The 13,842-nt window shown below is 40.4% G+C and overlaps 1 protein-coding gene across 1 annotated transcript in view; it reads right to left on the bottom strand.

Moving 5' to 3' along the window:
• The window catches only part of atrnl1b (attractin like 1b), a 146,473-nt gene that overhangs the window by 120,611 nt on the left and 12,020 nt on the right, over nt 1–13,842 (bottom strand). Inside the window, exons 5-12 of the mRNA XM_088323704.1 lie at nt 12,608–12,816; nt 9,336–9,510; nt 4,819–4,906; nt 4,490–4,751; nt 4,227–4,410; nt 2,977–3,131; nt 1,468–1,552; nt 1,190–1,404 (exon numbers count right to left, since the gene is read on the bottom strand). Of these exons, the coding sequence (XP_088179830.1) occupies nt 1,190–1,404; nt 1,468–1,552; nt 2,977–3,131; nt 4,227–4,410; nt 4,490–4,751; nt 4,819–4,906; nt 9,336–9,510; nt 12,608–12,816 (1,373 nt within the window). The remainder of the gene's footprint in view (nt 1–1,189; nt 1,405–1,467; nt 1,553–2,976; nt 3,132–4,226; nt 4,411–4,489; nt 4,752–4,818; nt 4,907–9,335; nt 9,511–12,607; nt 12,817–13,842) is intronic.

Genomic DNA, 13,842 nt, shown 5'->3' with positions numbered 1-13,842 from the left:
AGGTTTCTTCATTTTCCTCATGTTGATGTTTTGGAGTTTTTCCTTGCCCTCATGTAGGTTTTAGATCAGGGGATGCTGTCATAATAGTCTGTAGTTTGCAATACTCTGTGGTCTGTGCAGCCCTTTGTGACTGTCCCTTCTCAAGGTTTCTGCATTTTCCTCATGTTGAGGTTTTTGAGTTTTCCCTTACCCTCATGTAGGTTTTATATCAGGGGATGCTGTTATATTAGTCCATGGTTTGCAATAATCTGTGGTCTGTGCAGCCCTTTGAGACTCCTTGTAATTAAGGGCGTCTCAAATAAACATGACTTGCCTTTTTTATGCTTACCTAAATTACATGCTGGGTAATATTCCCAGTTATTTACACCCTTCAATATCGTGCTTGCCAATGCTGTGAGACCATTTACTATTTTAACCACTTAGAGTGTGTTAAATTAGGCTTATAGAGACATAAATTAAAAGGAAATTTGTGCAAAAAAAAAAAAATGTTTTATAAAAACGTGATAACAATGCTGGGTCAATAGGGTAGGATAATTTCCTTTCGGTAAGTTGTAAAAACGGTCTGAACAGAAAGCTGCATACATTTATACCTCAGTAAAAAAAAATTCGATAATTGATACGCATTTCTAACACTAATTCACATTTCATCGTGCCCCGTTTAGGTGTAGCTTTAACCTCTCCTCTGGGGCGCTACCATACGAAGTAATGCCAGCTGCAGTTAGTCACAAGAGAAGAAATGCAATGGCAAACCAAAGCCACCAGAGAGCAGTGTCGGATTCATTTCCAAGCAGATTTGTTGAGAGACATGGCAACAATTTTCATCATTTAAGTCAAGTCAAGTCAAGTCATTTTTATTTGTATAGCCCTTAATCACAAAGAGTCTCAAAGGGCTTTACAGGTTATTACACAGACTATTATTTCAGACTATTATGACAACATCCCCTGATCTGAAACCAACATGAGGGCAAGGAAAAACTCAAAAACCTCAACATGAGGAAAATGGAAGAAACCTTGAGAAGGGACCGCACATGTGGCATCCCCCTTTCAGGATTACCAGACAGCAAAGGATGTTGGAATTACAAATAATACAGAGATATTGTCCACAAAAAGTATAGGTTATTCATATGCTATAGAGTAGAAGTGTGTTTACAAGCATTCGCCCAACCACCAGTACAACCCCCGTCCCTACCTGGTTTAGTTGGGCAAAAATCAGCGGGAGCGATGCCCCCCGTCGTCATACTAGCTTCCCAAGGCCGGCAGCGGCCCCTGCTCCAAATGCAGCGCACTCCTGGGCCGGCCTTGACGCAGCCTTCTTCGGTGGAGAAAGCCTGGCAGTTGGGAGGCCGATAGACCAGCACGTCGTTGAGCAGGACACCGGAGAAGCCGCCAAACACGAACATGGACCTAAAGAGGGAAAAGACGATCCATCGACGTCGTTTCCTGCATATTGGTGGTCTCGCCACTCACCCGTTGCTAACTACGGCAGAGTGTCCGAAGCGGTTGACGTCTCTGTGCAGGTCGGGCTTAGGGAGGATCCTCCACTCATCGCACGCTGTGAACAAACCAGTAATGGATCAAGGGTTAAAAAGATAGTCGTTTGGTAGTATTTCTTCAGTTGTATTTTGTAGCAGTATTCTTTTTTTTAATAGCTTTAGTATTTTTTTCCATAGTTGAATTTTGTCGTATATTTGCAGTATTTTTGTACAATTCCGAAAGAAGAATTTTGTAGTATATATGCAGTATTTTTATAGTACTCCGATAGTAGAATTTTGTGGTATACCTGCAGTGTTTTTATAGAATTCCAAAAGTACAATTTTGTAGTATATATGCAGTATCTTTGTAGTATTCAGATAGTATAATTTTGTTGTGTATATGCAATATTTTTGTAGAATTCCGATAGTAAAATTTTGTAGCACAGCGGCGCGTTGGTTAGAGAGTGTGCGGCACAGTTCTGAGGTCATGGGTTCAAATCCAGCTACCATCCTTCCTGTGCGTTTGCATGTTCTCCCCGTGCTTGCGTGGGTTTCCTCCGGGCCCTCCGGTTTCCTCCCACATTCCAAAAACATGCATGTCAGGTTAATTGGCCGGTCCAAATTGTCCCTAGGTGTGAATGAGCGAGCGTATTGTCTGTCCCTGTGTGCCCTGCGACTGGCTGGCAACCAGTTCAGGGTGTCCCCTGCCCAGCACTCCCGCGACCCTACTGAGGATAAGCGGTGCAGATAATGGATGGATGGATATATCTGCAGCATTTTTGTAGAATTCCAATAGAAGAATTTTGAAGTATATCTGCAGTGTTTTTGTAGTATTCCAATAGTAGAATTTTGTAGTATATCTGCAGTATTTTTGTAGTATTTCGAGAGGAAATTTTGCAGTATATCTGCAGTATTTTTTGAGTATTCTGATAGTAGAATTTTGTAGCATTACTGTAGAGGTACTTTTTTAATATTTATGTTGTGATATTGCATTCGTTTTATTTTTGTTTTATAATACTGTGCTAGTATTTTATTATAATTTCTCAAGTACTTTTATCTTTCAAAATGAAGGCAAATTAATATATTACCGGTAGGTCCTTGATTTTAGCAACTACATTGAAAATTTAGTTTGATAGTAATTTTGCAGTATGTTTGGAGTATTTCTGCACCAAATTGGCACAAAAATATTTTTTTATTAATACTTCATTTAGCGTGCTATGTCTAACCTTGTTGCATAAAATGTTTCACAATGTTGATCAATGACAATACAATTCAATTTACTATTACCATTTCCGGACTAAAAGTCGCGAGGGGTGCGACTTATATACATTTTTTCCTTCTCAATTATGCATTTTTTAAGGTGGTGCGACTTGTAATCCGTAAAATACGGTGTATATACATTGTCATTACGTTTTGACCATTTGCGTTTGGCGGACCCTAGAATGCCCCCCTCTGTTCTACAAGCTCACTTTCAAGTGATATAAAAAACGTTGACTTGTCTTACCGATGTCGTATGCCAGGAAGTCTGCTGAGAAGCACTTAGCGCCATTGCTCAGTGAGGTGTCATTGTGCGTGTTGCCGCCAAAGACCAGCAGGGTGCCACTGAGGAGCACCGCCGAGTGAAGGTAGCGGGGGAAGCCGCTTTCTCGCAGGATGAACCTAGAAAAGGATTTATGAGATGCATTGTCATTCCAAGAGGACTGTCGATTCACAGAATGTTGGATGTGTTTGGCAGAGCGACCCTAAAGCAAATGATAGATGGAGATAGATAGATAGATAGACAGAGATATAGAGATAGATAGATAGAGATAGAGATCGATAGAGATAGAGATAGGGAGATGGATACATTTTTCATCCCCATAGGGAAATTCACTCTTCCAACAGTATCCTTGTGTTGAAAAATAAAATAATGAAATAAAATATATAGAATACAAAAATACCCAATATAACATGTCGCTATAGAGTATTTAAATCGTGCTATGGAAAATACACACTGTAATAAAAATAGGGTAAAAAGCAAATGTGGGGGTTTAATGTGGCTTTTACTCCCCCGGGTGGAGGTAAAGAGCCTCATGGCATGAGGAAGAAATGATCTCCTCAGTCTGCACGTAGAACAAGACTGTGACAGCAGTCTGTCGCTGAAGCTGCTCTTCTGTTTGGTGATGATGCTGTGTAAATGGAAGGAGACCAAGAGGAAGGCCGCGATTGACGTGGATGGATAGTGTTATGAGTGCACTGCAGGAAAAAGGTCTAAATATAATGGAAGTTAGAGCTCTTGTTGGTGATAGGAATGAGTGGAGAGGTGTTGTAAAATGATAGAGGGATGTTTAGACGTGTTGTAAGGGATGGACAGGGCACCTCTGTGATGCGGCAGGGGTAAACCAGCGAAAGCTGTCGGGCCCTGCTGTTGAACAGAAGAGTGTGTTGTGTCACCCTGAACCGAGTGACATGGCCGCTTTCTCGTGTCCCGTTTCATCTGGAGGGACGAAAGCATGACCGATTCGGGTGCCGAGGTGCCTAACTTGTTTTGTGTTTGGGTTGGCCATGGCCCAAAAAAATTTGTGTGTGTTTTTTTGGTACTTTTTCCTTTTTTTAATTTTCTTTTTGTATTTGTCATGCTGTCGATCACCCCTCTCGAGGGATATGACCAGGGTAAATAGAGATAGAGGCCACTGGTATGCTGAAGAACGACAAAAAACGATCAAAACCCGATGCAACTCATAAAATAAGCAGCCCAATAAATCGACGACCTACCAGGTCCGTGTGTTGACGTCGTAGCGATAGAGATCGTCCACCAGGCCAAACTTGCTAGCTGGAAGCGCCTTATAACCTCCGTGGACAAAAATGCTGCCGCTCGCTTGATAATAAGTGCTAGTGTGGCCGTAACCTCCTTGCGGGATGGCGCCTTTCGTCTCGGGCAGGATCCAAGCGTTGGTCCCTACGGGGGAAACGTTTGAAGAATTCCGCGAGAAAAGCCAAATATGGAGGATTAAGAGAATATCAAAACAAAGACTCACTCAGATGATACTCCTGAACGTTGCTGATGTAGCTGTACAAAGGCGAGTAACCGAAAATAACAAGCATGACCGCTTCCCCGCTCTCCAGTATGACGCAGTGAGCCGTGTGGCCTTCTACCGCGTACATCTGGACCTGAGCGGCCGAACCCGCCACAGGGTATTTCCTCTGCCACGAACGAGAGGGAACGTTAAAGGCCCACAGCTCGTCCGTGACGTTGGCCCAGCCGGACTCCAGTTTCCCACCGAACATATAAATGTCCTCCTGAGCGCCAGAAGAGAGGTTGGAGGGGTTTCCTCAATTCAGATAGGACGTCATAGTTGACTATTACCTGATAATAGGCCAGTGAGTGACTGTATCTGGGCGTAGGTCCGCTGTTGATTGGCACCGTGTTCCAAGTACCGCTCTCAAGGTTGTAGCTGTGAAAAAAAGAGCATGGTTAGCTATGTCAAGTCAAGTTTATTTGTATAGCCCTTAATCACAAAGAGTCTCAAAGGGCTGCACAGACCACAAATTATTGCAAACCACAGACTATTATGACACCATCCCCTGATCTAAAACCTACATGAGGGCAAGGAAAAACTGAAAAACTACAGTCAAGTCATGATTATTTCTTACGCCCTTAATCACAAAGACTCTCCAAGGGCTACAGAGACCAGATTATTGCAAACCACGGACTATTATGACACCATCCCCAGATCTAAAACCGACATGAGGGCAAGGAAAAATGCAAAAACCTCAAGTCAAGTCATCTCTATTTGTGATGTTCTTCTCAAAATGCTGTACAGACTCTTATGACACCATCCCTTGATCTAAAACCTACATGAGGGCAAGAAAAAATGCAAAAACCACAGTCAAGTCATGATTATTTGTTACACCCTTTATCACAGGGAGTCTCAAAAGGCCGCACAGACCACAGATTATTGCAAACTACAGACTATTATGACACCACCCCCTGATCTAAAACAGACATGAGGTCAAGGAAAAACTCAAAAACCACAGTCAAGTCATGATTATTTGTTACGCCCTTAATCACAAAGAGTCTCCAAGGGCTGCACAGACCACAGACTATTTTACAAAACAGACTATTATGACACCATCCCCTGATCTAAAACCGACATGAGGGCAAGGAAAAATGCAAAAAGCTCAAGTCAAGTGAAATCATCTCTATTTGTGATGTTCTTCTCAAAGGGCTGTACAGACTCTTATGACACCATCCCTTGATCTAAAACCTACATGAGGGCAAGGAAAAACTAAAAAACTACAGTCAAGTCATGATTATTTGTTACGCCCTTAATCACAAAGAGTCTCCAAGGGCTGCACAGATCACAGATTATTGCAAGCTACAGACTATTATGACACCACCCCCTGATCTAAAACTGACATGAGGGCAAGGAAAAACACAAAAACCTCAAGTCAAGTCATCTTTATATGTGATGCCCTTCTCAAAGGGCTGTAAACTCTTATGAAATCATCCCTTGATCTAAAACCTACACGAGGGCAAGGAAAAATGCAAAAACCACAGTCAAGTCATGATTATTTGTTAAACCCTTAATCCCAAAGAGTCTCAAAGGGCTGCATAGACCACAGATTATTGCAAACCACAGACTATTATGACACCATCCCCTGATCTAAAACCGACATGAGGGCAAGGAAAAACTCAAAAACCAGTCAAGTCATGATTATTTGTTATGCCCTTAATCACAAGGAGTCTCAAAAAGCCCCACAATCCACAGATTATTGCAAACTACAGACTATTATGACACCACCCCCTGACCTAAAACCTACATGAGGGCAAGGAAAAACTCAAAAACCTCAACAAGAGGAAAATGAAGAAACCTCGAGATGGGACCGCACATGAGGTAATCCCCCTTCCAGGATGACCAGGCTGCAACAGATGTTGCAATAACAAATAATACAGAGATATCGTCGCCATAAAATAGAGGTTATTCATATGCTATAGAATAGAAGTGTGTTTTAGGCCTAGATTAAAAAAAAAAAAACATGGCGTGCAAAACACTACAGTCAGGACACAGTTTTCATGGCCAAATTCAAGCACTTTTAAGGAATTTCAAAGCCAATTTCCAATTTCTTCTGTGACATTTAAAAACTAAATAATACATTATTGTATTGTTAATAATATTCAGGGTTTCCCAAACCGTTGAAAGTCTGTGGCGGGCTGCCAAGATTCAATTGGTCCCCACCAGGTTGTCATACTTGTATAATTAAAAAATATAATAATACTCTTAATCCCTTACCTTTACTGTAAAATTTGCCTAAAATTCCAATCCAAGATGTACCCAAAGTGAATTCAATGCTGTTCTTGAAATGTTTGAAGAATAAGGATTATTTTGCCCTCTCTTGAAATGAAAACTGAAAATAGTGCTACTCACATTGAGTCATCTGAGTTGGAACACACAGAAATAGGTTTTTATTCTCGCCTGATTTATTTTTTTTCACTCGAATGCCTGCAGATAAATGTAGCATGGGCATTTAAGATGGAAAACAGGTGAGACAATAGCTTGTCAAATTTAAAAAACAAAATGTATTTTACATGTTTTTTTAAAGGGTAACTTTAGGCATTTCCAAAAGTGACCATTTGGAGACGACCAGTTTACAACACTAAAACCTTTCCAAATGGAAGTGGTATTTCACTTTGACCAATTATAAGACACAGTGAAAGAGTTGTAAATGTTTGACTTGTCTTTATAGAAGTCAATCCATGATCGTGCACCCTTGCGCGTATAAAAATGGATCCCATGTTTTTTATCGTAAAATTGTGAAACGGTCAGAGAATAACAGCTTATAGCGAAAGTCATCTGACAGGTCTGTTTATTTTAAAAATACTTTTAAAGCCAAACAGACAGATTACGATAATGATTTTCAAACTAATCAGGAATGCTTTTGGGCGGATTTTTTTTTTTAATCTCCCAGCATTATCGTGTGTTTTGGAGTTTAACATTTTACACTGTTGGATTCACTGGACTGGAATATAACCAGACCATTTATGTGGGGAATCGTTTCACGAGTGGAATATTACAAGACTTTTGGGTGAGTTATACCGGCTTTATAGTTTTCTTGTTTCAGACTGATTGTCATGTTTCTATGATGACTATATTTTGAAATGGTCATAATATATCGAGTGCAGCAGCACATTGAGCACAGAAACCAAACAAGAGAGATTGCACTACAGAGGATGAAAAGACAGAAAGTCAATTTAAAAAAAAAAAGGATGTCCCCTAGACTGCCTACCCACAGGGGTCAAACAAAATTATATGGGTACCACTGAATAATTATTGATTAATTGTCGTCTGAAGATGCATTTGGGTGCAAGCAATGTTCCCTGTAATTTTCCTTACGGGTCTGAGTGTTCACACAAAGTCGGTGAGCAACGCTTGAAACAACAGTGAGCAACCGTAATCCCAAGTGTGGCAACTGAGTCATTATCAAACATGTCCAAAACTTGACATCAAGTTACATTTTCCGGCAATGCAAAAAAAATTTTCATTTTTGAATGAATTGACTAATGTATTGTGCAAAGGTTGTACCACCTACAAACGTCATTTGCTTTTACAACAATTCTTTTACAAGATTTTAATTTCTTTTTTTTCCTGGTATCTTTTGTCGCATACTAACATTTTGGGGGGGCTTATTGAGTCGGTTGCACGATACAGAACTGTATTTAATGACATTTTTTTTAGTGGAAGTACAATGTTGGCAACAAGATTGACTTGGTATAATTGGAAATTATTTGAATGCAACACAAACTTTTTCTTCTTTTTCCCTGTTTTTTTTCTATTTTTTTAATCCCTTTTAAAAAAATCTCATTGAGTTTATTTTTTCCTAGCTGTTACTTTTTTCTTTTTGTTCTCTATTTACTTTTTTCCTTTGTTTCTTATTCTTTTTTTCTGGCTTTTTTTCTGAAATTTTCCTTCTTTTTTCTCTTCCTTTTGTTTTTTTCTCAGCTTTACACTACTTTTTCATTTTGGTATTTTTTACTTTTTTTGTTCTATTCCCCCTTCCTTTAAGTCATTTTGTGCATAAGTTTACATAATATTTGGTCATATAGGGATGAAAGAAGCAAAAACAACCTGAAGAGCCATTTAGGACCCGAAAGAGCCGGTTCCTTTTAGTGAGCCGACCCGAAGAAGCCGGTTCTCAAAAAACTTTAAAAACTCACACACGCAGCTTAGAGGGAACATTGCGCTGGATAGATTTACTTGTGCGCTGAGAATGTGCAGGCAGCGATTGCGCACGCGCGCAGCTTAGAGGGAACACTAGACACAACGTCAGGGGAACCCTTGTATTTTTACCTTCATGCACTGTAACTTTGACTTAATTGGCTTCGTATTTAGCAATTTCGAGCCCTGATTTTTGTGCGCTGGCTAGATTTTCTTGTGCGCTGAGAATGTGCGAGCAGTGCGCAATTGCACACGTGCGCAGCTTAAAGGGAACACTGGGTGCAAGCAAAGAAAAGTCAGTTCTTCTAAAGTTTAAAAGAGGTGTAAATAATTTGGAACTTTGTTACTCTCAGCTGCTATCTTCTGGCTTAAAGTCATGACCACAGCCTGAGTCAGCTCATTCAAGATGCGAGTGCTAGTAGAGCATTTTAGAAATAGGCTCTGATAAACTCTTTATTTTGTTCAAATTTCCTGCAGCGTTGTTTGCAAGTGATCTTATTTTTTCAGTGACGTGGGTCCTTTTGGTCGAGATTTATTCCGGAGGGGTGCAACAGAATCCAGGACATAAACCACAAAAAAATGTCAGCTATTGCCTTGGCAAAAGCCTCCCTTTTGCATCAGTTTTTAATCGTGTAGCTAATCGGCGGAGTTTCTCAGCGTTACTTACTTGAGGATCATCTGGAAGGAGGTCGCGTTGAAGGTGTATCCGCCCACCACCCACATGACCTTATCCTGCACCACGGCCTTGTGGGAAGCTCGCCCCAGCGAAGTGCCGAAAGGCTTGACGCCGGGTAACACCCAGAACGATTCGGTGGACGGCACGGTGAGGGAGCAGTCCGGGCCTGAGAGGGTTAAAAAAGTTGGTTATAAGCAATGTTCCCTGTAATTTTCCTTACGGGTCTGAGCGTTCACACAAAGTCGGTGAGCAGCGCTTGAAACAACAGTGAGCAACCATAATCCCAAGTGTGGCAAGATAATTAATTATCAAACATCTCCAAAACTTGACATCAAGTTAGATTTTGCTGAGTTTCCGGCAATGCAAAACTATTATTCTCTTTTGAATGAATTAACTCATGTACAATTGCAAAGGTTGTACGGCCTACGTCGTTTGTTCTTACAATTCTTTCACAAGATATCCATTTCTTTTTATTTCCTGACATATTTTGTCGCATAATATTAACATTTTTGGGGGCTTATTCAGTCGGTTGCAAGATACAGAACTGTATTTAATCACATTTTTTAGTGGAAGTACAATGTTGGCAACAAGATTGACTTGATACAATTGGAAATTATTTGAATGCAACAAACTTTTTCTTCTTTTTTTCCGTGTTTTTTTCTACCTTTTTTTAAATTCCTTTAAAAAAAAATCTCATTGTCTTTATTTTTTCTGAGCTGTTACTTTTTTCTTTTTGTTCTCTATTTACTTTTTTCCTACATTTCTTTCTTTTCTTTTTTTTCTGGCTTTTTTTCTAAATTTTTCCTTCTTTTTTCTATTCCTTCTGTTTCTTTTTTTTCTCAACTTTTCACTACTTTTTCATTTTGGTATTTTTTTCTTTTTTGTTCTATTCCCTCCTTCCAATAAGTCATTTTGTGCATAATTTTACATCATATTTGGTCTTGTTGGGATTAAAGAAGCAAAAACAACCCGAAGAGCCGTTTAGGTTGAGTGAGCCGAGCCGAAGAAGCCGGTTCCCCGACAAACTCTACTAACTTTACTCAACTTCGTTCTGTTTCGACTCGACTTCAAATTACGGCATTTAGGACACAACGTTAGGGGAACCCGTGTATTTTTACATTCATGCACTGTAACTTTGACTTGAGTCGCTTCTTAATTAGTAATTTGGAGCCCTCATTTTTGTGCGCTGACTAGATTTTCTTGTGCGCTGAGAATGTGCGAGTAGTGCGCAATTGCGCACGCGCGCAGCTTAGAGGGAACACTGGTTATAACTGCACAGCTTCTTACCCTTGGCTCCAAGAAAGACGATTCGTGGAGTCTTCCTAAATTTCAAACAGACATGGGCGACGTGACAGCATTGTAATTCGATAAGTATGTAACTTGGAAGCCTGAATGATTTATCTTTTTTTTTTATGTGATACTCTAACTCAGGGGTCGGGAACCTGTGAGTACATATGGCCCGGAGATAAAAATTGGCTAATGCAAATTTTGTTTGTATTGTTTGTAAGCTTACCACATGTTTTGAGTCATCATTTTATTTATATTTAGTTTCTTTTGTCTTTTATTAGCATATTTGGTATTGGAGTCATCCAAAAGTCATTGAAAGTAATCAAGTTAAAGTAACCCTACCCAGCCCTGCTCATGGTTGCAGACCCAAACTGGATGCAGAATATGGAATATTTTTCCCTCTTAACAGTGTCTGAAATAACGTCTGCCCAGACCCCCCGGGCGTGCATCTTTTACGTCGGGTGTACAACTTTTCAAAACGTCTCTGCCCAGGTGGCCGACAACTTTTTCGAAAAAAAGGAAAAAAAAGAAAAAAAAAAGAAAGATTATTTTTTAAAACAAACAAATGTTTGTATTATTCTGATTTAGAAATCTTTGTTCGGTTTAAAGAAATTCGGAATTTCGGTTCGTTTGGCAATTTGCATACTCGGCAGCCGATCAGAAGCCCGCATCGAATAACTTCGTGCTTCCGGACTTTCCCCGAGCGCTCTAAGGTCACGCAGTTGCATTTCATTCTCCAAAGTAGACGCGCAGAAAACACAAGCAAAATTAAGAAGTGGTTAGGAATCAAGCCAAAACCTCAGCCCCAGAAGAAATATTCAAAAGAAGCTAACAAAAATGATGACGCTACAAAATGTAAACGTACATTAAAAGCATCGTGGAAAGAGGAGTTCACGTGGCTTGTAACAAGACGACACAAGGCAAACATTGCATGAATGAAGATGAGTAAATACAGGTACAGTGGAACCGTGGTTTTCGAATGCCTCTCAGTTCGGACAAATCGGTGTTCGACCAAAAATTTCGAGAAATTCTTGCCTCGCTGTTCGGTCAAAAAATCGGAGTTCGAACGCCGGTACGCTAGGGTGCGATGCCGAGCGGCGTACGGGTGTTTTAGCCCCTAATTATGCCTCAGAAGAAGGTCGGTGCAAGCAGGACAGGTGAAAAAAGACAAGTTGTTCGTAAAACTTTTGCCTTTAAGAAAAACATAATAGCTAAATATGAGAGGTGTACGAATTTCTGATCTTGCTAGTGAATACAGCATGGCTAAATCTACTATCAGTACGATAGTAAAGAATAAGGAGGCTGTTAAATCGAGTGATGCGGCTAAGGAAGTTAGCGCTATAAGCGAGCACCTGCCGCAAGTTTTGGAAGAGGTTGAAAAACTTTTGATGATTTTTCTCTCCCCACCGTCCACCACAAAGGTAAGAAATCCTATTCATAATCCTTTTTTTTACTTTTACACGTTCACGTTAGCGTAATCTTTCGTACGGAAGATTACGCTAACGCGAACGTACGATTAGCCTGGGTTAGCTTCATGTTTACGTTCATGGTAAACATTCAGGGTGTTGGAACGGATTACAACGATTTTACATTACTTTTAATGGGAAAAACGATTTCGGTGATTGAACAAATCGGTTTTCGAACAGGGGTCTGGAACGGATTATAATCGAGAACCGAGGTTACACTGTACATACTGATGGCAGATGAAAAACATGCAATGAATGTTATAAGTAGATTTATAATAAACTTAATTTTAAAGTGTTGTTCTGTTATATATTCTAATTTTTAATCCTTAATACCTTGCAACAATAGTTTTTTTTTGCGATGAGTCGTCTCATTGTGTTTCAAACTGTGAAAAATGCGGCAGGCTACCTTATGCCTGGGCAGGCAAATTTTTAGAGTTGTCTGCCCTGGTGTCCGCTAACTTTCTGTCATGAGTTTCAGACACTGCTCTTAGCAATTTCGACAGCGCTCACCTTGCCAGCTGTCGTTGCACACGCAAAGCTTTTCGCCGGTGAGGTCGCAGTAGCCGTGGTCGGGGCTGCCGCAGTTGTTGCGGCAGTAGGGTATGTCGCAGGCTTCCCCCTTCCAGTACTTGTCGCACTCGCAGTACACGCGGCTGGCGGCGGAGTTGCCCGGCGTGCACTTGCCGTGGCCGGAGCAGTTGCTGGGACACGAGTTGATTCTGGTGAACAGAAACATGTGAATCGTTTTTGTGGAACCTGGAAGGGGGGATCTTGATTGGAAGAGGGGGGATATCAGTGTTCATTCTACCTGTGAAAAGTGATGGGTCCCGGGGGCTCGCATGCTCAAAAATCTATGGGTCCCAACAGAGATCTACGGGTCCCCAAAATTTAGTGTGCTCCATGCCCTTACAAACTGTCGTATTTTCCCTTACAAAATACAAAAAAATCTTCTTTTTTTTTTTTTCAAACATGTTTATTTATGTAGTTTAACATGTTATATTGTACATGTGTTTCCTTATATCATATATATTGTTAATGAACGTTTTGTTGTGAGACACTGAGTTGCTTGACATGAATGAGGCTTATTATCAAAAAAGTTCAAAAATGAAGTCGCTTGGACGTTCACTGTAGAGGGAAAAAATTCATGCAAGCATAATGAAGTAGAATAATACATTTTCTTATTCAAATTATGAATTCATTTTCTGCATTAAATTATTGTTGGTAATATACTGATTAAAAGGGATCACCACAAACCTGTCTTTTTTCGTTTTCTCCTTTTATACTTCCTTCTTTTCTTAACCTCTTTATACAACATCATCATTCGTAATATAATGCATCCAAGCAAGTGAGCCGTTGGAGAGCCGGCTCTCTTTGATGAGTTGAGCCGAAAAAGCCGGTTCTCTAAAAAGAGACGGACTTTCACTACACAACTCGAACTCGAGATCGGCGTGCAGACGAAAACTCGAACCGCGAGACCAAAACAACAATGGCAGATCTGCCAGACGAAAAGTTTGGAGTGCGGTAAATCTTTGTTAAAGAATGATAATGACAATTTCGTGTCAAAAAAGTTGCGTCCCGGGGACGCACGTTGATTTTACACGATGCGTCCCCAGCAAAAATAATGCGTCCAGGACGCAGGGACGCGGGCAAACCAGAACACTGGGATATGTACATCGAGAACACTCCTACCCCTCGATTTTATTTGTATTTTTTATTTTAAATGGCTTCTCAAGAAGACATGTATG

The sequence above is a fragment of the Urocampus carinirostris genome, chromosome 19 (genome assembly GCF_059441175.1).
Source record: "Urocampus carinirostris isolate Australia breed hairy pipefish chromosome 19, RoL_Ucar_1.0, whole genome shotgun sequence".
Lineage (NCBI taxonomy): Eukaryota > Metazoa > Chordata > Actinopteri > Syngnathiformes > Syngnathidae > Urocampus > Urocampus carinirostris.
Note: the sequence above shows the minus strand (reverse complement) of the source record. Positions and strands in the feature narration are given on the sequence as shown.